Below are 25,987 nucleotides of genomic sequence, written 5' to 3'. Positions count from 1 at the left end.
GGGTAAATATGCTGCAGATGTCAGTGTATCACCAGCAGCGCAGTGGGCCCTAAATGTCGGCCACTCGCAAATTGGCCTTATAGAACTATAGGATACACCATATATTAACCGGTTGCAGGTTCGAATCCTGCCTCGGGCATGGATGTGTGTGATGTTCTTAGGTTGGTTAGGTTTAAGTAGTTCTAAGTTCTAGGGGACTGATGACCACAGATGTTCAGTCCCATAGTGCTCAGAGCCATTTTGAACCATATATTAACGCCTTCAAAAAAGGTGTGCAGGTACTATTGACCACATAGTGTATGTTAACCATGACAGAGCTATCGGCTGTTAAGAGCTTGATTGCAAACGGTTTCTAATTGTGACTAAGCTTATTTGGAATAGTTAAATAGAGGTAGGTGTAGACAGGACACAACAAACTTTCAATAGGAAATTGAAAAAGAATGTAGGAAACTCATCAAAAAGGAAGAAAGTTTTGTTGTTAGGCAATTCTCATGCCAGAGGTGTAGGCCAACTTCTGCAGGAGGAATTAGGACCAGAATACCAGGTCACAAATTTTTTCAAACCAAGTGCTAGTCTGGATCACTCTGTAAAGGATTTACCAGGGAAGACACCGTGGTTATTGTGGGAGGGCCAGGGAACAGCATCGACAGAGATCCTGGGTACAGTATGGAGTGTGACCTGGTAAAGATTGCGTCGGCATCGAGACACACCAATGTTGAATTTGTATCTGTCCTGAGACGCCATGACCGGCCTCATTTGAACTCTTCTGTTGGGAGAGTTAATTTGGAGTTGGAACGGCTGCTTCGGTCGGGTGCGAGGGGCTCATATTGGTGTGGTTCCTGTCGATTCTCTCAGTAGGTGGGACTATACCAGGCACGGCCTACATCTCAACAGGAAAGGGAAGGGGAAACTGGCTGGGGTAATAGCGGGAAATTTAAAGGGGGGAGGCACTGCTATGAATGGTAAAATACCAGTGGTTACAGGTGTTGGAGCAGCACCTTTTTTAGGATAGGTAAGACAGAAAGATGTCAAGTTCTACGAGAGGTCAGGATTGAATCAAATCTTCAGTTTAGGAAAGAAATTAAACAGCACAATTCTAGCACATTGGATCACCAATCACAGCTGTCAATTATAAATTTTCACCAATCACCAGAAATTTTATCTCCACCAAGTTGTATCTCAGTCCTAGGTAGTTGCAGTGATGAATTAAAGTCACCCAACCCAGTTAACATAATCTGCCTCTCTGAACACCATGTGACCACTGGTATAGGAAGTAGGCCTAAGCACAATGAGAAACTCAGACAGGAGAGTACTGTAAATGTTAGAATAAGGAAAGGTTCTCATAAAAGTATAATTAAAAATAATGTAAGTATATTTCATCAAAATATTGGGAGTTTAAAGAATAAAATAGATGAGCTTCTGGTTTGTTTAGAAGATTTAGAAGTTGAGGATGAAATAGATATACTATGCCTGTCTGAGCATCACATTGTTACTGATATGGATAAGGTAAATGTAAGTGGATATAAGCTCTCTGCACATGTAATGAGAGAAAATATGGAGAAAGGAGGAGTCGCCATATATGTCAAAAGTTATCATTGTGCAAAAAGTATAGAAACAAAAAAGTTTTGTGCAGAGAAACATATAGAAGCATGTGCCTGTGAGCTTAAATTAAATAAAGGCACATTTATAATTGTAACTGTATATAGGTCCCCATCAGGAAATTTTCATCTATTTCTGAAAAATTTGGACTCCTTGTTGTGCTACCTGTCAGACAGGGGGAAGCAAATTATTATTTGTGGGGACTTCAGTGTAGATTCTCTGAAAGAGGGTAATAGGAAAAATGACCTTCAAGTATTACTCGGTTCTTTCAATTTGACACCCGTTATTGATTTTCCTACTCGGGTGGTAAAGGATAGCAGCTCACTGATAGATAACTTCTTTATACACCAAGATAAGTATAACCAGATAAATGCTCAGCCTGTTGAGAATGGTCTTTGTGATCATGGTGCACAGCTAGTTACAATATATGACATAGCCCGATTCAGCAATACTAAACAGTCCTCCAAAGTAGTACGTTCAGTCAACGATTTAACAATTGCAAATTTCAGGGAAAGCCTACAGCAGTTAGACTGGGATGAGGTGTACCGTGAACCTGATGCCAATTTAAAATATAATTTATTTCATGACATTTTTGTAAATGCATTTGAAAACTGCTTCCCCAAGAAAATAGTTAAATATACTCATAAGAAACCTTGTAACAAACCATGGCTTACTAAGGGTATAAAAATATCTTGTAACCGGAAAAGGGAAATGTATCTGACAGCAAGAAAGAGTAGTGACCCAGAAACTATCAAACATTATAAAAACTACTGTGTTATATTAAGAAAAGTTATTAAAAAATCCAGAAGTATGTGTATCATGTCTGAAATCAGCAACTCTGATAATAAAATTAAAACAATTTGGAATATTATTAAAAGAGAAACAGGTCAACCAAGAGCACAGGAAGACAGTATTACCATCAAATTGAATGAAAACTTTAGGAACAAAAAGTCAGAAGTTGAAAATATTTTTAATAATCATTTTCTAAATGTTGTGAATATAGTAGGTGATGTGTCGGCAGCTGGGACAACACCTTGTAGATAGAGGTGGCTTAAAGGGCACGCGAGACTAACGCAGACGGGCGTGAAGTACTGGAACAGGATACGTAATTAATGCTATGAAGAAAAGAACGGAGCTTCTCATATACTTATCTTTAATGTCTTCTTGTACATCTCTATGGTGAACACAAGTGAGACTCTAATTACAATCACTGTAAGGCTAATGGCGCCTTGCTAGTTCGTAGCCATTAACTTAGCTGAAGGCTATTCTGTCTCTCGGCTAATGAGAGAGAAAGGCTTCGTACGTCTAGTCGCTAGCTCTGTCGTCCGTACAACTGGGCTGAGTTCGAGTCACTCTCTCGAGACCTGCCTTGTGGTGGCGCTAGGTTTGCGATCACACAGTGGCGACACGCGGGTCCGACATGTACTACAGGACCGCGGCCGATTTAAGCTACCACCTAGCACGTGTGGTGTCTGGCTGTGACACCACAGTAGGATCCAGGTGTTCATTAGAAGTTGCTAGGCTGTTACTGGAAGAGGCCATACCTATGCAATTTGATACAATTGAAATCTCACCCACTTCTCCCTCTGAAATTAGGAAAATAATAAACTTGCTTAAAAGCAAAAACTCACATGGAATTGATGGCATTTCCAGCAAAATACTAAAAGCTTGTTCTCAACATATAAGTAAGATTCTCAGTCACCTGTGTAATAGCTCTCTGGAACAGGGCATTTTCCCTGATAGACTGAAATATGCTATTGTTATACCTTTGCATAAAAAGGGGGATAGATCTCATGTCAACAATTACCGTCCAATCTCCCTTCTAACAGCTTTATCCAAAATTTTTGAGAAAGTAATGTATTCGAGAGTAGCTTCACATATCTATAAAAACGAAGTACTAACAAAATGTCAGTTTGGTTTCCAGAAAGGTTTTTCAACAGAAAATGCCATGTATGCTTTCACCAATCAAATTTTGAATGATCTGAATAACCGAACACCACCCATTGGGATTTTTTGTGATCTCTCAAAGGCTTTTGATTGTGTAAATCATAAAATTCTGCTAGACAAGCTCAAGTATTGTGGCATGAGTGGGACAGTGCACAAATGGTTTAATTCATACCTAACTGGAAGAGTGCAGAAAGTTGAAGTAAGCAGTTCTCATAATATGCAAAGATCAGCACATTCCACAAACTGGGGAACTATCAAGAATGGGGTTCCACAAGGGTCAGTCTTGGGTACTTTGTTGTTCTTAATATATATTAATGAGTTGCCATTCTATATTCATGAAGAGGCAAAGTTAGTTCTCTTTGCTGATGATAACAAGTATAGTAATCACACCTGACAAACAAGAATTAACTGATGAAATTGTCAATACTGTCTTTCAGAAAATTACTAAGTGGTTCCTTGTAAATGGACTCTCACTGAATTTTGATAAGACACGGTACATACGGTTCCGTACAGTGAATGGTATGACGCCATTAATAAATATAGACCTTAATCAGAAGCATATAGCTAAGGTAGAATATTGCAAATTTTTAGGTGTGTCCATTGATGAGAGATTAAATTGGAAGAAACACATTGATGATCTGCTGAAACGTTTGAGTTCAGCTACTTATGCAATAAGGGTCATTGCAAATTTTAGTGATAAACATCTTAGTAAATTAGCTTACTACGCCTATTTTCACTCATTGGTTTCATATGGCATCATATTTTGGGGTCATTCATCACTGAGGAATAAAGTATTTATTGCACAAAAGCGTGTAATCAGAATAATAGCTGGAGTCCACCCAAGACCATCCTGCAGACATTTATTTTAGGATCTAGGGATATTCACAGTAGCTTCTCAGTATATATACTATCTTATGAAATTTGTTATTAACAACCAAACCTAATTCAAAAGTAATAGCAGTGTGCATAACTACAATACTAGGAGAAAGGATGATCTTCACTATTCAAGATTAAATCTAACTTTTGCACAGAAAGGGGTGAATTATACTGCCACTAAAGTCTTTGGTCACTTACCAAATAGTATCAAAAGTCTGACAGATAACCAACAAGTATTTAAGAAGAAATTAAAAGAATTTCTGAATGACAACTCCTTCTACTCCATAGAGGAATTTTTAGATATAAATTCAGAATAGAAAAGAAAAAAATTATTAAAAAAAATAAAAAAATAAAAAAACACAAAAAATAAAAAGTTGTCATATTAACTTAAGTATGTTGTTAAATTAAATTAATTATGTCATGTATTGGAAAATTTTACTCGCTCCACATCATTACGAAATATCGTATTCATGATCCATGGAACTAGTATTAATCTAATCTAATCTCTAATCTAGGCGAGTGGGTCGATATAGTGAGAGTTCTGATGTGGAGATGCACTTATCAGCAGTGCAAAAGTTAATGGCTTATATACTAATGGCTGCATTAACATGCATGTATTAGAATATTGATAAACTGCTGAGGTAACACATAAATCATGTATATTACACTACTGGTCATTAAAATTGCTGCACCACGAAGATGACGTGCTACAGACACGAAATTTAACCGACAGGAAGAAGATGCTGTGATATGCAAATGATTAGCAATCCAGAGCATTCACTCAAGGTTGGCGCCGGTGGCGACACCTACAACGTGCTGACACGAGGAAAGTTTCCAACCTATTTCTCATACACAAACAGCAGTTGACCGGCGTTGCATGGTGAAACGTTGTTGTGATGCCTCGTGGAATGAGGAGAAATGCGTACCATCACGTTTCCGACTTTGATAAAGGTCAGATTGTAGCCTATCGCGATTGAGCTTTATCGTATCGCGACATTGCTGCTCGCGTTGGTCGAGATCCAATGATTGTTAGCAGAATATGGAATCGGTGGGTTCAGGAGGGTAATACGGAACGCCGTGCTGGATCCCAACGGCCTCGTATCACTAGCAGTCGAGAGGACACGCATCTTATCCGCATGGCTGTAACGGATCGTGCAGCCACGTCTCAATCCCTGAGTCAACAGATGGGGACGTTTGTAAGACAACAACCATCTGCACTAACAGTTCGACGACGTTTGCAGCAGTATGGACTATCAGCTCGGAGACCATGGCTGCGGTTACCCTTGACGCTGCATCACAGACAGGAGCGCCTGTAATGGTGTAGTCAACGAAGGACCTGGGTGCACGAATGGCAAAAGTCATTTTTTCGGATGAATCCAGGTTCTGTTTACAGCATCATGATGGTCGCATCCGTGTTTGACGACATCGCGGTGAACGCACATTTGAAGCGTGTATTCGTCATCGCCATATTGGCGTATTATCCGTTGTAATGGTATGGGGTGTCATTGGTTACACGTCTCGGTCATCTCCTGTTCGCACTGGCGGCACTTTGAACAGTGGGCGTTACATTTCAGAGGTGTTACGACCCGCGGCTCTACTCTTCATTCGATCCCTGCGAAACCCTACATTTCAGCAGGATAATGGACCGCATGTTACAGGTCCCTGCGGTCCTTTCTGGATACAGAAAATGTTCGACTGCTGCCCTGGTCAGCACATTCTCCAGATCTCTCACCAATTGAAAACGTCTGGTCAATGGTAGCCGAGCAAGTGGCTCATCACAATACCCAGTCACTACTCTTGATGAACTGTGGTATCGTGTTGAAGCTGCATGGGCAGCTGTACGTGTACATGCCATCCAAACTCTGTTTGACTCAATGCCCAGGCGTATCAAGGCCGTTATTACGGGCAGAGGTGGTTGTTCTGGGTACTGATTTCTCAGGATCTATGCACCCAAATTGCGTGAAAATGTAATCACATGTCAGTTCTAGTATAATATATTTGTCCAATGAATACCCGTTTATTATCTGCATTTCTTCTTGGCGTAGCAATTTTAATGGCCAGTAGTGTAGTAACATAATGAAACAGTAGGATGTATAAATGGCCCACGCTTCATTAATTCAAATAAACTTGCTTCATAATGAAGGCAGAAACACGCGAACCCTATAGCAGAAGGAACAATAAATATGTCCGGTTACATTAATTTATATTTTCAATTGATGTTCATATTGGTCAGCAAAATGACCCCAAATGTTCACATTTAAAATCAACTGACGTTGATTGGGCAAGTGTCCATAAAACTGTCTAGTAAATACTGATGTGTCGCATTATCGCTGTACGCTCCGCTACGCAGGCAGTTTCGTACTCAAAACATCGCCTGATCTGCAGTAATCTATACTGCCGACGGGAAAATAATTATTGTCACGGTTTGTTGGGCAGAAATGTGGATTCTGCACGCGAAACACTTGCGTAATCGAACGCTCGTTATAGTTGACGTCTGTATTTCCTCGGGTGACAGACGCGCTCGGCCGCGAGACGGACGTCTGCTATGTGCGCATGCGCGACGGACACGTGCGCGGCGGTCGGCGGCGGCGCCGGCGCGCTGTTCGCGCAGCTGCTGGCGGCTGTGGCGCACGCGCAGTGCGCGCTGGCGGACCGCGGCGCCTACCCGCCGGACGCGGCGCGCCCGCTGCCGGAGTACGACTTCGTGGTGGTGGGCGCCGGGTCGGCCGGGTCCGCGGTGGCCGCCCGCCTCTCGGAGGAGCCCGCCTGGACGGTGCTGCTGCTGGAGGCCGGCGGAGACCCGCCACCCACCGCCGACGTGCCCCTCCTCTTCCCTGCCCTGCAGAAGACCGAGGTACGGCCAACTCGGCCCCGCGCACAAACGCTTTCCTGTTCTCAGCGCTGGCCGCTGTCTGGAAGGGGCGGCCGTCGCTATAACAAGAGGGGAACGGTTGGTAGGACATGTTCTGAGGCATCAAGGGATCACAAATTTAGCGTTGGAGGCCAGCGTGGAGGGTAAAAATCGTAGAGGGGGACCAAGAGATGAATACACTAAGCAGATTCAGAAGGATGTAGGTTGCAGTAAGTACTGGGAGATGTAGAAGCTTGCACAGGATAGAGTAGCATGGAGAGCTGCATCAAACCAGTCTCACGACTGAAGACCAGAACAACAACAACAACAAACACAAGCTCGATGATTGGTCAGCAGCCGTAAGTCTCGTACACTGGTGGCGGTCCGCTTTTTGGAAGTAGGTCCAACTTGTTATCGTTATGGTCTTCAGTCCAGAGACTGATTTGATGCAGCTCTCCATGCTACTCTATCCTATGCAAGCTTCTTCATCTCCCAGTACCTATTGCAACCTACATCCTGTTTAGTGTATTCATCTCTTGGTCTCCCTCTGCGATTTTTACCCTCCACGCTGCCCTCCAGTACGAAATTGGTGATCCCTTGATGCCTCAGAATATGTCCTACCAACCTATCCCTTCTTCTAGTCAAGTTGTGCCACAAACTCCTCCCCAATTCCATTCAATACCTCCTCATTAGTTATGTGATCTACCCATCTAATCTTCAGCATTCTTCTGTAGCACCACATTTCGAAAGCTTCTATCCTCTTCTTGTCCAAACTATTTATCATCCACGTTTCACTTCCATAGAAGGCTACACTCCATACATATACTTTCAGAAACGATTTCCTGATACTTAAATCTATACTCGATGTTAACAAATTTCTCTTCTTCAGAAACGCTTTCCTTGCCATTGCAAGTGTACATTTTATATCCTCTCTACTTCGATCATCATCTGTTAGTTTGCTCCCCAAATAGTAAAACTCCTGTACTACTTTAAGCGTCTCATTTCCTAATCTAATTCCCTCAGCATCACCCGATTTAATTCAACTGCATTCCATTATCCTCGTTTTGCTTTTGTTGATGTTCATCTTATATCCTCTTTTCAAGACACTGTCCATTCTGTTCAGCTGCTCTTCCAGGTCCTTTACAATGTCATCGGCGAACCTCAAAGTTTTTATTTCTTCTCCATGGATTTTAATTCCTACTCCGAATTTTTCCTTTGTCTCCTTTACTGCTTGCTCAATATACAGATTGAATAACATCGGGGACAGGCTACATCCCTGTCTCACTCCCATCCAAACCACTGCTTCCCTTTCATGCCCCTCGACTCTTATAACTCCCATACGGTTTCTTTCGCTCCCTGTATTTTACCCCTGCCACCTTCAGAATTTGAAAGAGAGTATTCCAGTCAACATTGTCAAAACCTTTCTCTAAGTCAACAAATGCTAGAAACGTAAGTTTGCCGTTCCTTAATCTATTTTCTAAGATAAGTCGTAGGGTCATTATTGCCTCACGTGTTCCAACATTTCTACGGAATCAAAACTGATCTTCCCCGAGGTCGGCTTCTACCAGTTTTTCCATTCGTCTGTAAAGAATTCGTGTTAGTATTTTGCAGCTGTAATTTATTAAACTGATAGTTCGGTAATTTTCACATCTGTCAACACCTGCTTTCTTTGGGATTGGAATTATTATATTCTTCCTGAAGTCTGAGGGTATTTCGCCTGTCTCATACATCTTCCTCACTAGTTGGTAGAGTTTTGTTAGGCCCAGCTCTCCCAAGGCTGTTAGTAGTTCTACTGGAATGTTGTCTACTCCCGGGGCCTTGTTTCGACTTAGGTCTTTCATTGCTCTGTCAAGCTCTGCACGCAGTATCATATCTCCCATTTCCTCTTCATCTACATTCTCTTCCATTTCCATAATATTGTCCGCAAGTACATCGCCCTTGTATAGACCCTCTATATACTCCTTCCACCTTTCTGCTTTCCCTTCTTTGCTTAGAACTGGGTTGCCATCTGAGCTCTTGATATTCATACAAGTGGTTTTCTTTTCTTCAAAGGTCTCTTTAATTTTCTTTTATGCAGTATCTATCTTGCCCCTAGTGAGATAAGCATTTACATCCTTACGTTTGTCCTCTAGCCATCCCTGCTTGGCCATTTTGCACTTCCTGTCGATCCCATTTTTGAGACATTTGTATTCATTTTTGGTTGCTTCATTTACTGCATTTTTATATTTTCTCCTTTCATCAATTAAATTCGATATCTCTTCTGTTACCCAAGGATTTCTATTAGCCCTCGTCTTTTTACCTACTTGATCCTCTGCTACCTTCACTTTTTCATCTCTCAAAGCGATCCATTCTTCTTCTACCGTATTTCTTTCCCCCATTCTTGTCAATCGTTCCCTAATGCTCTCCCTGAAGCTCTCTTTCAGTTTATCCAGGCCCAACTTATGTATTAGAAATCTTATTACTATGTCGTTGTAAATAAAACTTTAAGACATTCTGATGTATTAACAGCCATCAACGTTTTTCTTAACCGTACTTTAGTTACGTCATTTTTATTCCAAAAATCTTGTACAGTCACAGTTTCCGTAAACGCTACTTGTGCTCTGATTGTCTAACTGTGAGTACGTACTGTGAAAATGGGTGAGACCGCTTCCTGCTTCATATGGAAACATGCGCGCGGAACACAGTTAATGGCAAGAAACAAATTGTTCTTAATATTTTTCACAAACTTACAGAGAAAAATCAACTCCGGCGTTTTTCAAGAAATACTATGTAATAAATAGATGACGGTAGTTACTCTATGTGCGTGGCGCAGTCGGTAGCGGCGTAAGTCGGAAATCGTGAATGCTGGGGGGCTACAGTTCGGATCTAGTTCTGCCCTACAATTTTTTTTTCGGTTTGAATACCTAGATCTTTTAAATATGAAATTCATCAACCATAAGTTAATTAACTCAAACTTAACCATCATTGTTTTAAAAAAGTGTACGTTTTCTAATTTCTAAATACAAATTGCACGCAAAATTTTGGTTTTCATTGCAAATAGAAATTATTAAGTATCGACATTTTATAGAAGACTGTTAAAGATTGCTGAAGTTAAGAAAACATTACACAATCAATGTTTTTGAGAAAAGTGAAAAATCAGATACTCTTTATTTGAATACGCCCATTGTTTTGTATGACAGACGCGGTATAACGCGAACCAGAGCAATAAGCGTCGTAGAAACACGGAAAACAAAAATTTTCACGGCGTCGAGCGCAGCGTAGATGTTCTGCATTTTCACAGTTGTCACCTTACTACTGCTATGTGAACCCAATAGGACTGATCTAGAGCCAAGTCATGGGATTTGTCGCGGGAAATAACAAGACGTTCAAGCTGTCAAACGTACTGGAACTAATGCATGAAGCTTTGTGACCCGTCACTTCCGAGCGATGGCAAAATGCACAACAGTACGTCATAAAACAGGAGGAGGAAATGCAGACTTTTTTGGTGGCTCTGGATTCTGTTACTGATCGCCTCGTTATCGATGTAGCTTTGCTGAAATGTGTTCCTCGGAGTCAGATATGGAACGAAATCAGAGTTTACCAGACGACTGACTGTAATACATTCAGCGACATGGGAAATCAGCACTGCGCTTTTACGTCACGCATAGCTCATGCAGAAAAATTACCCTTGTTACATTCAGAAATTTTCACCACTTTTATCTTTAATTACAACACCGTCTTAGCTAAGGTCGGGCACATGCCATATTTTTCGTCTGGTCACCTACGAAGCGCATCGTTTGAGTTTTGCCATATATAATCTCCTTCCGTTTAAAACTTAAATCACGTGCAAAGCTAATTTGTCCTCTGCTCATCTGTTTTCACGTCTTTACTGCGACTGTTCATATCACTGCAGGTTAGTTGGATCACTTGCCTGGTCAATGCTGTCCTTGTTAAATACGCCGGTAAAGCTGTTGGCTCGTATCATCGCTGAATCGATGTACGTGTAACGCACGTATCCTCGTTAGCGTACGAGGATGAGTCAAATGAAAATGTTCAATATTTTTTAAAATATTATTTTTTGTGCAGAAGTGGCACAAAGCTGTATCACTTCTCGACATAATCTCCCCCACGCTCAATGCAAGTCCTCCAGCGCTTACAACATGCATAAATTCCTTTAGAAAAAAATTCTTTTAGTTGTCGCCGCAACCACTCATGCACCGCGTGGCGTACCTCTTCATCAGAACGGAACTTCTTTCCTCCCATTCCGTCTTTGAGTGGTCCAAACATATGGAAATATCTTGGGGCAAGGTCTGGTGAGTATGGTGGATGAGGAAGACACACAAAATGCAGGTCTGTGATTGTTCCAACTGTTGTACGGACAGTGTGGGGCCTTGCATTGTCATGTTGCAAAAGAACACCTGCTGACAGCAATCCAAGTCGTTTTGATTTGATTGCAGGCTTCCGATGATTTTTTAGGAGATCTGTGTATGATGCACTGGTGACAGTGGTCCCTCTAGGCATGTAATTCTCTACAAAGATACCTTTTTCGTCCCAAAAGAGAGTCAGCATAACCTTCCCTGCTGATGGTTCTGTTCGAGACTTCTTTGGTTTTGGTGATGAGGAATGGCGCCATTCCCTGCTCGCTCTCTTCGTTTCCGGTTGGTGGAAGTGAACCCAGGTTTCGTCCCCAGTAACAATTCTTGCAAGGAAGCCATCACCTTCTCGTTCAAAGCGCCGAATAAGTGCTTCACAAGCATCAACACGTCGTTCTCTCATTTCAGGAGTCAGCTGCCGTGGCACCCATCTTGCAGACACTTTGTGAAACTGGAGCTCATCGTGCAGAATGTAGTGTGCTGACCCATGACTAATCTGTAAACATGCTGCAATGTCATTCAGTGTCACTCGGCGGTTTTCCTTCACTATTTCTTCAAAATGGCTCTGAGCACTATGGGGTCATCAGACGTAGAACTACTTTAACCTAACTAACCTAAGGACATAACACACATCCATGCCCGAGGCAGGATTCGAACCTGCGACCGTAGCAGCAGCGCGGTTCCGGACTGAAACGCCTAGAACCGCTCGGCGACCACGGCCGGCTACTATGGCTTCAACTGCTGCAAAGTTCTGTGGAGTCACAACTCGTTGTGCCTGACATGGACGAGGAGCATCTTCCACTGAATTCACACCATCTGCGAACTTCCTACTCCATTCCTATACTTGCTGCTGTGACAAACATGCATCACCGTACTGAACCTTCATTCGTCGATGAATTTCAGTAGGTTTCACACCTTCACTACGCAAAAACTGAATAACAGAACGCTGTGCTTCTCTGGTGCAAGTCGCAAGTGGGGCGGCCATCTTTATACTGATACTGCGACGGTATGTGTGCATCCGCACTATGCTGCCACCTACAGGCCATTCTACACGCTGTTTGTAGCACGCTTACCAACTTACAGGATAACGGAGCGAAATTTCGATTTGTTATTACAAATTTAAGGTTTTCATTTGACTCACCCTCGTACTTGACTGGACTCGAGACAGCTTGGCTTCCGCTCCACACGAAACTAAATCCAATGAGGTTCCAGCAAACTCGGAAGGATACATAGTGCAATGTTTAGATGAGGTATGTTCTTATGATGAACAGAGTGTGGTCAGCTGTTCGCTCCGTCCGTTACGCCGTCACGAGCGAAACATATCGCCGCCCGAGTCTCTACACTGCGTGAACGGAGGCGTGCGCACGCTGGCTGCTCTGCAGTCTTTCTCGAACGGTTTTAAAGAAACTGTTCGGGAAATAACTTAACTCCTTCGCATCTCGTTGCCTCGTTCCTCAGCATCGTGAGGAACTTTCTATCGTTTCGTTAATATTAGTAATCATTGCGATACTCGACAGTAAGCTACTGCGCGAAAGTGCAGCTAACATAGTGAACTTTTCTTTAATCTTCACATGTCATCTATTCTTGTCTCCAATCTTGAGATAATATTATATGTAGTGCACTCACTTCTGCTTACATGTGCAAATGATAGTGCGAAAGTGAAAAATTGGTAACATCCCTGACAGTTCGTAAACGATTCGAGATATCAAAACGAATTTTTGGCTAACGATAGCACGCAATGCATATGGTATTTTGTCGTATAGTTAACGTGCAAAACTTTTGTTGATGATGCTGTAGTATATCGAGAGGTTGTAACAATGGAAAATTGTACTGAAATGCAGGAGGATCTGCAACGAATTGACACATGGAGCAGGGATTGGCAACTGAATCTCAATGTAGACAAGTGTAATGTGCTGCGAATACATAGAAAGAAAGATCCTTTATCACTTAGCTACAATATAGCAGGTCAGCAACTGGAAGCAGTTAATTCCATAAATTATCTGGGAGTAGGCATTAGAAGTGGGCTAAAATGGAATGACCATATAAAATTATTCGTCGGTAAAGCAGATGCCAGACTGAGATTCATTGGAAGAATCCTAAGGAAATGCAGTCCGAAAACAAAGGAAGTAGGTTGCATTACACTTGTTCGCCCACTGCTTGAATACTGCTCAGCAGTGTGGGATCCGTTCCAGATAGGGTTGATAGAAGAGATAGAGAAGATCCAACGGAGAGAAGCGCGCTTCATTACAGGATCATTTAGTAATCGCGAAAGCGTTACGGAGATCATAGATAAACTCCAGCGGAAGACTCTACAAGAGAGACGCTCAGTAGCTCGGTACGGGCTTTTGTTGAAGTTTCGAGAACATACCTTCACTGAGGAGTCAAACAGTATATTGCTCCCTCCTACGTATAGCTCGCGAAGAGACCATGATGATAAAATCAGAGAGATTAGAGCACACACAGAAGCATACTGACAGTCTTTCTTTCCACGAACAACACGAGACTGGAATAGAAGGGAGAACCGATAGAGGTATTCAAGGTACCCTCCGTCACACACTGTCATGTGGCTTGCGGAGTATGGATGTAGATGTAGACATGTACTGTGCGCCTTTATCGTAGTTACAAGGGTTACAGCTAATATTCATACTTTGATGATTTTTCTTCTTTTCTGGCAACCTTTCAAGATTCCGTCTTTACATCAGGTTCATCCGCAACCAAAGAGGAGAGATATTCAGGAATATTAATTTTCTATTGATTTACACTCCTGGAAATGGAAAAAAGAACACATTGACACCGGTGTGTCAGACCCACCATACTTGCTCCGGACACTGCGAGAGGGCTGTACATGCAATGATCACACGCACGGCACAGCGGACACACCAGGAACCGCGGTGTTGGCCGTCGAATGGCGCTAGCTGCGCAGCATTTGTGCACCGCCGCCGTCAGTGTCAGCCAGTTTGCCGTGGCATACGGAGCTCCATCGCAGTCTTTAACACTGGTAGCATGCCGCGACAGCGTGGACGTGAACCGTATGTGCAGTTGACGGACTTTGAGCGAGGGCGTATAGTGGGCATGCGGGAGGCCGGGTGGACGTACCGCCGAATTGCTCAACACGTGGAGCGTGAGGTCTCCACAGTACATCGATGTTGTCGCCAGTGGTCGGCGGAAGGTGCACGTGCCCGTCGACCTGGGACCGGACCGCAGCGACGCACGGATGCACGCCAAGACCGTAGGATCCTACGCAGTGCCGTAGGGGACCGCACCGCCACTTCCCAGCAAATTAGGGACACTGTTGCTCCTGGGGTATCGGCGAGGACCATTCGCAACCGTCTCCATGAAGCTGGGCTACGGTCCCGCACACCGTTAGGCCGTCTTCCGCTCACGCCCCAACATCGTGCAGCCCGCCTCCAGTGGTGTCGCGACAGGCGTGAATGGAGGGACGAATGGAGACGTGTCGTCTTCAGCGATGAGAGTCGCTTCTGCCTTGGTGCCAATGATGGTCGTATGCGTGTTTGGCGCCGTGCAGGTGAGCGCCACAATCAGGACTGCATACGACCGAGGCACACAGGGCCAACACCCGGCATCATGGTGTGGGGAGCGATCTCCTACACTGGCCGTACACCACTGGTGATCGTCGAGGGGACACTGAATAGTGCACGGTACATCCAAACCGTCATCGAACCCATCGTTCTACCATTCCTAGACCGGCAAGGGAACTTGCTGTTCCAACAGGACAATGCACGTCCGCATGTATCCCGTGCCACCCAACGTGTTCTAGAAGGTGTAAGTCAACTACCCTGGCCAGCAAGATCTCCGGATCTGTCCCCCATTGAGCATGTTTGGGACTGGATGAAGCGTCGTCTCACGCGGTCTGCACATCCAGCACGAACGCTGGTCCAACTGAGGCGCCAGGTGGAAATGGCATGGCAAGCCGTTCCACAGGACTACATCCAGCATCTCTACGATCGTCTCCATGGGAGAATAGCAGCCTGCATTGCTGCGAAAGGTGGATATACACTGTACTAGTGCCGACATTGTGCATGCTCTGTTGCCTGTGTCTATGTGCCTGTGGTTCTGTCAGTGTGATCATGTGATGTATCTGACCCCAGGAATGTGTCAATAAAGTTTCCCCTTCCTGGGACAATGAATTCACGGTGTTCTTATTTCAATTTCCAGGAGTGTATTTCTAGGCGAAAACTTGCTGTTTACGCATCAGCTGTTAATCGAACAGAAGCAAAAACGATGTAATGATGGTGTAACATGGCCACGGAAATTTTAATAACAGTACTGCGTCATCTCTCTCCACATCTACTTCTCCAACCAGCTCCTCATGTGTTCCTCCACTACCATATTACGACATGGTCAACAGAGGATTTAATTGACAGTAATTAGTGATGGATTACGAAATATATAATTCATTTTTGGAATTGTTTCTTCTCCTAAACCCAGTTCTAACCAAACTTTGATTTTGAAAAGACCCATAGCCGACCAGTGTGGCCGAGCAGTTCTAGGCGCTTCAGTCTGGAAGCGCGACCACTACGGTTGCAGGTTCGAATCCTGCCTCAGGCACGGATGTGTGTGATGTCCTTAGGTTAGTTAGGCTTAAGCAGTTCTAAGTTCTAGGGGACTGATGACCTGAGAAGTTAAGTCCCATAGTGCTCAGAGCCATTTGAACCATTTGAAATAGCCATATACCAAAACACATAATCAAGTTCTTCAACCATAGCATGAATAATTGAACTTCAGATTATCTCCGGGGCCGGTCGAAGTGGCCGTGCGGTTAAAGGCGCTGCAGTCTGGAACCGCAAGACCGCTACGGTCGCAGGTTCGAATCCTGCCTCGGGCATGGATGTTTGTGATGTCCTTAGGTTAGTTAGGTTTAACTAGTTCTAAGTTCTAGGGGACTAATACCCTCAGCAGTTGAGTCCCATAGTGCTCAGAGCCATTTGAACCATTATCTCCGGGTAGGTGCATCTTCATCCAGATTGTATCGAAACACACGACGTAACACGTCTGCACCTCAAGAATGCTGCCGACCAACTGGTGATGATTTAGATACACTCTAAGAAAAAAGGAAAACAAGATGCACCGCAAAGGAATTATCGGAAGGGACCAAAATCCTTGTGAAGGGCTTATTTCAATAGTGGTACAAGTCCATTACCTCCACTTTTCTGCCTATAATGCTTCTGAAATTAATGATCCAAACAAACAGAAAGAAAGGTTCATCTCTAGCAAGAAGCCATATGCTTGAATGTTTCTAGTATCTCAACTGCAGATTTATCAGCGCTCATTTAACTTTAGGACTCTGTATCTCAAAATGAACAAATATGGACTTGTAACACTATCGAAATAAGCCCTTCATGTGATGTACATGTATAGACACACAAATGAATTGAAATAAGCCCTTCATGTGATGTACATGTATGGACACACAAATGATTACAAGTTCAGAAAAATTGGATGATTTATTAAAGAGAAAGAGCAAGTCAATGACGACGTGGTCCACCTCTGGCCCTTATGCAAGCAGTTATTTGGCTTGGCATTGATTGATAGAGTTGTTGAGCGTCCTCCTCAAGGATATCGTAGCGAATTCTGTCCAACAGCCGCGTTAAATCGTCAAAATCTCAAGATAGTTTGAGGGCCCTGCCGACACACTTAGGTGACAAGTCATGGTATATTTACTAATATTTTGCCGGAGTGGTTAAAAAAATGGTTCAAATGGCTCTGAGCACTACGGAACTTAACATCTGAGGTCATCAGTCCCCTAGAACTTAGAACTATTTAAACCTAAGGACATCACACACACATCCATACCCGAGGCAGGGTTCGAACCTGCGACCGTAGCAGCAGCGCGGTTCCGGACTGAAGCGCCTAGAACCGCTCGGCCTCACCGGCCGACCGCTGCAGTGGTGCAGCAACTCGACTTGGGGTGGACTCAACAAGTGGTTGGACGTCTCTGCAGAAACTCTGAGCCATATTACCTCTACGGCCATCCATAACTGCGAAAGTGTTGCCAGTGCAGGATTTTGTGCACGAAGTGACCTCTCGATGATGCCCCATAAGTGTTCGATGCGGTTCATTCAAGCTGGGCGACCTGTGAGGCCAAACCATTCGCTCAAATTGTCCAGAATCTTCTTCAAACCAGTTGCGAACGAATGTGACCTGGTGACATGGCGCCTTGTTATCAAAAAAAGAAAATCCATCGTTGTTTTTACATGAAGTTCATGAATGGCTGCAAATGATCTCCAAGTAGTCAAAGGACCCACTCCATTCCGTGTAAACAGAGCCCACACTATTCTGGAGCCACCACCCACTTGCACCAGTGCCTTGTTGATAACTTGGATCCATGGCTTCGAGCGGTCTGCACCACACTCAAATCTTACCATCAGCTCTCTGAGTCGTAGTTGTGTCCGGCTCTTCGAAAAACGCGACAGGCGAAGTGCTTTCGCTTCGCGTCTAGTGTTTGCGGTGGCGCTTTCGGTTTGGCGCGCTGTTTGGATCGCTACCGCCCTCTGGCGGGAGGTGGAGCAAGTGTACGGTCGCGTGACGATCGAGGAGTACGTACTGGGCGGTGACCGAGAGAGGTGGTGGCGCGAGCGGGGCCCTGCTGTTGGGGGTCGTCAACTGCTCGCCACGTGCTTTACCCGACCTCTTGGCTGTCAGGGGCTAAGTCTGCCTTACCCGTATGTACGTGGCTTATGAAGCTTAGAAGCCGTGGTGCAGGAGATAAGCGGGTGGGACCGTATGTCTTCTTATCGGCTGTTGAAGCCACTGGCAGTGGTTGGCTCTGACGAGCATAAGGAAGTGCAAGTTCTAGTGAACTGTATGAGTTTCTTCACCAGTGGTTTTGTTGGGGTCTTCCCACCACAGTTTTCGTTTGCCTGTCCGCGGGAATGTGGTAATTGCTTGTTGGTCGGGTCGTTACATTCACACCTCGACTGGGTGATTTAGGGTTGGTGTCGTGTGTCTCTGTGGTTCAGAGTGTGTACAGGCACCGCCCTTGCTACATCTTCTGGTTTTGGGTAACTTGGGGAGGTGGTGGCTTGTAATGTAAGTTTTGGAGCTGATCTGCTGTGGCCCTGTAGACCACCAATAACTATTCCGACTACTGTGATTTGGGCCCCTTTACTCGTGTCACTCCCTCGTCGAGCTAAGGAAACTTTTTTTTTTTTTTCGGCTTATTCACATATATCTTGTAACAACTGACAGAGAGAGACAGAGAGAGTTAAAATCTTACTATTGGGAAGTTGTTAACGTGAAACCTGGTAATCCCCTTTTCATAAAGAAAATTTGTCAGCTATTCGAAATTGTTTTTGAAATTTTTTTTAATGCCAGACTTAAAAATTTATTATTGAGAAAGCCCTTTGAAAATAAAAAAGATAACCTTAGCAGTGTGTGTTATTTCACCAGCACGTCCTGGGCCCTACTTCCACGATAACGTTTCTGGAATACCATGTGTACGTGAGTTGTTCTTTGTGAACCACCCTAATTGACGATTCACTCTCATTAGCTGAAATCGGGACTCATTTGACCAGGCCACGGTTTTCCATTCTTCTAGGCTCCAACCAGTACGGACACAAGCCCAGGAGAGGCATTGCAGGCGAAGTCGTGGCGTTACCAAAGGCACTCGCGTCTGTCGTCTGCTTCTGTTGTGTACATAGTTCCGCGTAGTCAGCGCGTACACAACTTTCCCACTAGATCGCGCCCCACTAAGCACAACAGCGCAGGCGCAGCACTCGTCCGTCTCCGCACTACGAGATGGCGCTGCCTTAGAGACAGACCAAATTCTGCTTCCGCCGATCCGCGTATTAATATGTAACGCAGCCAATGAGATTGCTGCTAACGTAGAACCTTTTCTCCTCGCGGATCACACTCGCGCTGTGAGACCTGAACGCGCGAGGTATTATAACGAGTGTACAGACCTCCGATTAGTCAATCTGCATTAGTCAGCATTAGTCTGCATTAGTCTATAGTCAAGTTTCAGTGTGCGCCAAATAAGATTATCATATTCCTGTACATGGCCATGAAGATAAATGTATAGACACTTTGTCAAGTATCAGAGATATGTGAGAATAAGATTAACGTACCAAGACCAAAGGAACTTCAGATTGTCAATTGTAAATAGCATCCAGAATCAAGTTAAGTAAGGTTTATGATTGTTATTAATGTAATAAATCTCTGTGAAAATTAATCAAGTTCTGTTTAAAGTTGGTCACCGTCAATCTGCTACTCTAAGCGTGCAAGTGGCATTTCTATCGTCTGACCTAACGGCAGAAGATAAACACGCCATGATAAGACTACGAGACATATTGCTGACACTCGCACTGAGCGACAAGTCAATTAATCTGATGGTGTGTGTACCGAAGGTCTTACAGTACGCACACCACAGCTTCCATAGGCCATTAACGCCACATTTCGCCGCACTGTCCTAACGGATACGTTCGTCATATGCCCCACACTGATTTCTGCGGTTATTTCACGAAGTGTTGCTTTATCCTTTACCACTGTAAATTCCATGCAAACGCTGGTGCTCGCGGCCAACAAGTGGACATCGGGCACTCATTGTCCGTGATGAGAAGTAATGCCTGAAATTTGGTGTTCTCGGCACACTCTTGACGCTGTGTATTGTGGAATATTGAATTCCCATGCGTCTGGCTCCACCTACTATTCCGTGTTCAAAATCTGTTAATTCCCGTCGTGCGGCTATGATGACGTCGGAAACCTTTACGCATGTATCACAAATGACAGCTCCGCCAATGAACTGTCCTTTTAAGCCTTGTGTACGCGATATTACCGCCATATGTATACGTGTATATCGCTATCCAATGACTTTTGTCACTTCAGTGTAATGCTCCGAAAGTTCTCAACTGAAGGGATATCAGGCGACCTTGATGCGAAGGTAAGTTTGACAACCATGAGGACAAGCAGTAGAAACACTCGCTGTGTGCGGGTGGGCATTATCTTGCTGAAATGTAAGCCCAAAACGGGTTGTCATAAAGGGCAACAAAATCGGGTGTAGAAAATCGTCGGCGTACTTCTGTTCTGTAAGGATGGCGCGGATGACAGACAAAGGTGTCCTACTATGAAACTAAATGGCATCCTAGAACGTCACTCCTGGTTGTTGGGCCGTATGATTGGCGATAATCAGGTTGGTATCCCACTAATGTCCAGGGCATCTCCAGACACCTCTTCCTCCTGGAATCTCATTGACTGGAATAGACATGCCTTCAGTGATGAGTCCCGTTTCGGACTGAGCCCCAATCACAGCACAGCAGTACATCGATACGCCTAGTTTTGTTGCCCTTAGTGGCAATCCATCCAGTGCTTACATTTCAGCAAGATACTACTCATGCACACACGGCGAGAATTTCTACTGCTTATCTTTGTGCTTGTCAAATCCTATCTTGGCCAGCAGGTCTCCAGAACTCTCACCAACTGAGAACGTTTGGAGCATTGTGGACAGAGCCGTCCAAATGGGCAGAACTTGGCACGATATCCTTCAGGAGAACATCCAATAACTCTGTCGATCACCGCTATGCCGAACAGGTGCCACAATAAGGGCCACAGGTGGACCAATGTGTTACTGACGGGCCAGCCGGTGTGGCCGTGCGTTTCTAGGCGCTTCAGTCTGGAACTGCGGGACCGCTACGGTCGCAAGTTTGAATCCTGCCTCGGGGATGGATGTGTGTGATGTCCTTAGGTTAGTTAGGTTTAAGTAGTTCTACGTTCTAGGGTATTGATGACCTCAGCTGTTAAGTCCCATAGTGCTCAGAGCCATTTGAACCTTTTTTTTTTGTTACTGACTTGCTAAATTTGTGAAGCTCTTTCTCTTGAATAAATTATCTAATTTTTCTAACATTGTAATCATTGTTTGTCTGCACATGTATATAATTACCTATCTACTGATTTGCTTCCCAATCAGATAAGTCATCTTTTTTCTTAGGCTGCATTATACTCAGCGCGTTCAATGCCACAACAAAAACAAAGTTCGTAAACCACTATGAGGAGGGAAAAATTATTCTTCACTGCTGGGCTCTGGCTAACCAACTGTTGCTGCATAACTGTCGAAATTCCATATGCAGGCAAAGTAAATAATAAGCTTAAAAATGCGAATGACGTTAGAGGATGTAAGAACCCGACAACATTTTCTGCACTAATGTTTTGACACTTGATGCGTGGTGAAGAAAGAAATGTAATTTGGTAGTGCAAGACACGGTTGTTGCATCATTACGAATAATAACAAAAAAGAAAAGAAAAAGGAATAAGACATGTAAGAGAAAATTGATGAAACATTAATAAAAACTATGAATAATTCGACCCCAAGAAAATGAGACAAAACAGAAAGTATGTGCGTCTGTATTATTAACTTCAATAAATTTTGAAACTCGCTGGCAAGGCAGACTGAAGTACGTCACAGTGGCCATTGTGCTGACAAAATAACAGGGCGCCCTGGACTATCTGGCGAGTACTGTAGTCTGATGGCCAGTGGAGTGTGTAGCACGTGTGACTTGTGGTATTTTTCTATTTGTCTCATTCTTTTCCGGCTGCGTCCAGGGTGCCGAAATCCGAAAGAGCGCTGAGAGAAAGTACGACACTGTTTGACAGTTTAGTAGCAGTGGTACTCAGGGTGACAGTTCTATTTTAAGGGCCTGCCATTGATGAAAAGTATAGTGCATGCAAAATGCCGTGGCCGCTAGATGCGTAGTCGGCTGGGAAAGCGTTGGGAGACCGGCAGTGGTGGGGGGTCGCTCAGAACGCTGTAGGGAAATGCTGAGTGGTCTAACAACCCTACCACAACAAAGGTCAAAATTTAATGATTGTGGTGTTGCTCACGCTGCTAAATACTGCATTTTAGGGCAACAACAAAGTTATTATGTGGCAGGTGTCATTAGAGCACAGTTAATAAAGTCATTTCATGTAATAATAAATAAACTAGGCACTCATCTTTTCGTGTTCCCCACGCTGGTCTCGTTGTAAAATCATGACTCAATCGTCGAAAATCTAGGTGGTGATGATTTCAAGCTCGGATGCAGAGAGGCCTAGGTTTTATTCTGCTATATTCAAAAATTTTGTAGATGCGCTTCACAAACTATTCTTGAAGATTAAACCTTTCAAAGTTAGCACAATGGTGATGTAAATAAAATAATCAGCACTCCGAATTTAAGTTACACTTATTTTTTATTGTTTTTGTTGCGATAGCACGTAACACACAAAACATCACTTCACAATACAAAACATACTTGAAAACATCTTCCTAACTGTTAAAGTTCACATTTTATAAGCTGACTACAATATGCGTCTTTCTAACCTGACGTCCAAGACTTGACTTTCTCAAGGTCCGACTCTCTAACAAACTAATAATCGCTTACGCGCCCAAAAATCAGAGTACAGAGTTACAAGTACGTCAAAGATCATAGTGACAAAAGAAAGAATACACATAAGAATAATATCATTGCAATATAAACATATCGATATATCACAAATGAAATCAAATCTGAATGTTGTCTCAGAAATATGTTAAGTAGTTAACAGAAACACAGTAGAATATCGCTGGTATCGACAGGTTGAGTTGAGGTGCCGTAATGGTTACTTAATTCAAGTACCATTACAGTGGGGAAGTGCCATCCTAAACTGAAGCCTATGCTTACACATTAAGTGGGGCCCCTCCACGCCCACACTTCCATGGTGAACATTCAAAATGATCTTTAACCTTTTCTTTGGATAATATCTAAAAGAAATTCCGCTGAAAATGCGATTTATTTTCGCCTGGTTTGTTAACCATTTTTACTTTCAGAGGAGAGTCACAAGTGGGGAATTTTGAGTAAAACGTACACGTTTCTCCTGTTTCCCTGCTAAAATTTCCTTCTTTCGCCAAAACTTCTATCATAATACAGTAATGTGTTTTGGACTGGAGTTGTGTAGTGACAGTTCTTTTCAAAAAAGTGTATTTCGTTGCAGGCGGATTGGTCATACCTGACAGAACCAGATGGGCGCAGTTGCTTGGCACACAGAGATGGAAGGTGCACATGGCCACGGGGCAAGACGCTGGGTGGTTCCAGCGTGCTCAACGCCATGATGTACGTCAGGGGCAGCCCGCAGGACTACGACGGCTGGGCGTCGCTCGGCAACGACGGCTGGTCCTACGAGGAGGTGCTGCCCTTCTTCAAGAAGTTGGAGGCCTTCGACAAGGAGGAGCTGGAGAGGAGACCACACGTGGCAGCCGTACACGGGCGCGATGGGGCCATCCGCGTGTCCAAACCGGCGCGTCTGGATCCCGCTTATGACGCTTTGGACGCTGCCGCCACAGAGCTGGGCTTCAGAATTATCGAAGACTACAGCGCCGAGCCGATGGTGGGTTTCGGACAAATACACTGCTCTATAAAGAACGGAACGAGATGGAATGCCGCTCTCGGATACCTCGCACCTGCCAAAGAGAGGGTAAACCTGCACGTCCTAAAGTCCGCTTACGTAACGAAGATACTGATTCGGCCTGACACGCAAAGTGCGTACGGGGTGCAGTTTGTTAAAGACGGAAAGGTACAGGAAGCTAGAGCTACGAAGGAAGTAATTGTGTCAGCAGGAGCTATCAACACACCTCACATACTAATGCATTCTGGTATCGGACCAAAGTCCCATTTGGAAGAAGTCGGTATAACAGTGATAAGGGACCTCAGAGTAGGGTACAACCTGCAGGACCACTTATCGTATGCCGGGCTCTACTACACGAGGAAGCCTTCGGCGAGAAAAACGTTAGAAGAGTCCGTGTTCGAATACCTGATGAACAGGACAGGTATCCTGTCGACGACAGGCCTTACTTCTTACACGGGATTTATCCAGACGCGGCGCGCACTGCACGGCATTCCAGGTTTTCCCGAGGTAGACCCGGCCGGCTACCCAGATATACAGCTGATTTTTGTCTCTGTGGACAGTTCTACAGCCAGCTTACTAGCAGACATCTTCAACTACAAGGAAGAGGCGACACTCGCTCTGAAAAATCTGACGGCGAGCGAGGACGCGGTGATGGTGATGACGACGCTGCTGGCGCCGCGGAGCCGGGGTCGTATCAGGCTGAGGAGTGCCGAACCGCTGGACCCGCCGCTGATCGAGACCGGCTACCTCGCCGACCCGCGAGACCTCGAGACGCTACTGGACGGCGTGGAGCTGAGCCACCGTTTGGGTTCCACGGAGGCGATGCGGGCGGCTGGCTACGGCGTCAGGGACCTCCCCTTGAGAGAGTGCGGGCGCCGGGCCCGGGGAGGCCGCGACTACTGGAGCTGCGCCGCGCCCCACCTGGGCGCCACCGTCTACCACCCGGTGGGCACCGCCAAGATGGGACCCTCCAGCGACGCTGGCGCCGTCGTCGACGCGCGCCTCAGGCTGCATGGCGTGCGCGGCCTGCGCGTCGCCGACGCCTCCGTCATGCCTCTGATCGTGCGCTGCAACACCAACGTGCCGTCCATCATGATCGGCGAGAAGTGCGCCCACATGGTGGCCGAGGACTGGCGCCAGCGCGGAGAGCAGTGAGGGTACCGACTCGACTGGGGAAGAGCAGCCGTAAAAGGCTCTACCGACGCACGACGTCGGCATCGGGATAACAAAGTGACTAACAGCTAGCTGTTCACAGGACAGCTGCCATAGCAACAGCCAGTCAGAGCTCAAGATTGGTCACACCTGCTGTCCTGCGCTCTGTAACCTCATCGACCAGTTGCCAGTCAGCTGTGGACATCGTTTTCGGTGTGTTACGTAATTGTTGTGCATTGTTACCCGGCAGGGTGATTCAGTGATGTTACAAAATTTCACGGATGATGGATAAGAATAAATATATCAATCTGAGCTAAGGGATCCTGATGCGAAAAACTATCGAGTCGAAAGCTGTAGTGAAAATCGTTCTGATACCTCTGGCAGCAGAAAACATTTACTGGTGCCGTTGTTGCTAAGATTGTAGGGGTGGCAACTTCCAGAGTTCATAGTATGCACGAAAACTAGAATAAAATGTCCAGTAAACATGGGCTCCAAAGTGCATACCGATGCCTTAAGAGCGATGAGCACTTGCTCATCATCGCTACTGTGATACACTTACTGAAAAAGTGCCCATTGCTCTCTTAAGGGGGGTAGTATGTCAAACGGGCTGGCTTGGAGCAGGAGAGGCACCAGAGGACATTTTAATTTCCACTGTCTATACTTTTACAAGTAAATTCATAAAACTTTGTCAGCATGACCAGGAAGGATTCAGGATTCACACTCGTAGCAACCGAAGTTGAAATTTACATGTGAAATTTCATCATTTTTTCACTTACTATTGGCTGCATTTGTTGCTATAGGTACACTTTTCTTCATAAGTAAGAGAGACTGTTCGATGAAT

At 44.7% G+C, this 25,987-nt stretch overlaps 1 protein-coding gene across 1 annotated transcript in view; it reads left to right on the top strand.

Moving 5' to 3' along the window:
• LOC126260299 (glucose dehydrogenase [FAD, quinone]-like) overlaps positions 1-25,691 on the top strand; it is a 75,903-nt gene extending 50,212 nt beyond the window's left edge. Inside the window, exons 3-5 of the mRNA XM_049957622.1 lie at positions 6,938-6,990; positions 7,061-7,276; positions 23,584-25,691. Coding sequence (XP_049813579.1) covers positions 6,938-6,990; positions 7,061-7,276; positions 23,584-25,149 — 1,835 coding nt within the window. The 3' untranslated portion in view covers positions 25,150-25,691. The remainder of the gene's footprint in view (positions 1-6,937; positions 6,991-7,060; positions 7,277-23,583) is intronic.
• Positions 25,692-25,987: the final 296 nt, after the last annotated feature.

This window comes from Schistocerca nitens, chromosome 5 (assembly GCF_023898315.1).
Source record: "Schistocerca nitens isolate TAMUIC-IGC-003100 chromosome 5, iqSchNite1.1, whole genome shotgun sequence".
NCBI lineage: Eukaryota > Metazoa > Arthropoda > Insecta > Orthoptera > Acrididae > Schistocerca > Schistocerca nitens.
Note: the sequence above shows the minus strand (reverse complement) of the source record. Positions and strands in the feature narration are given on the sequence as shown.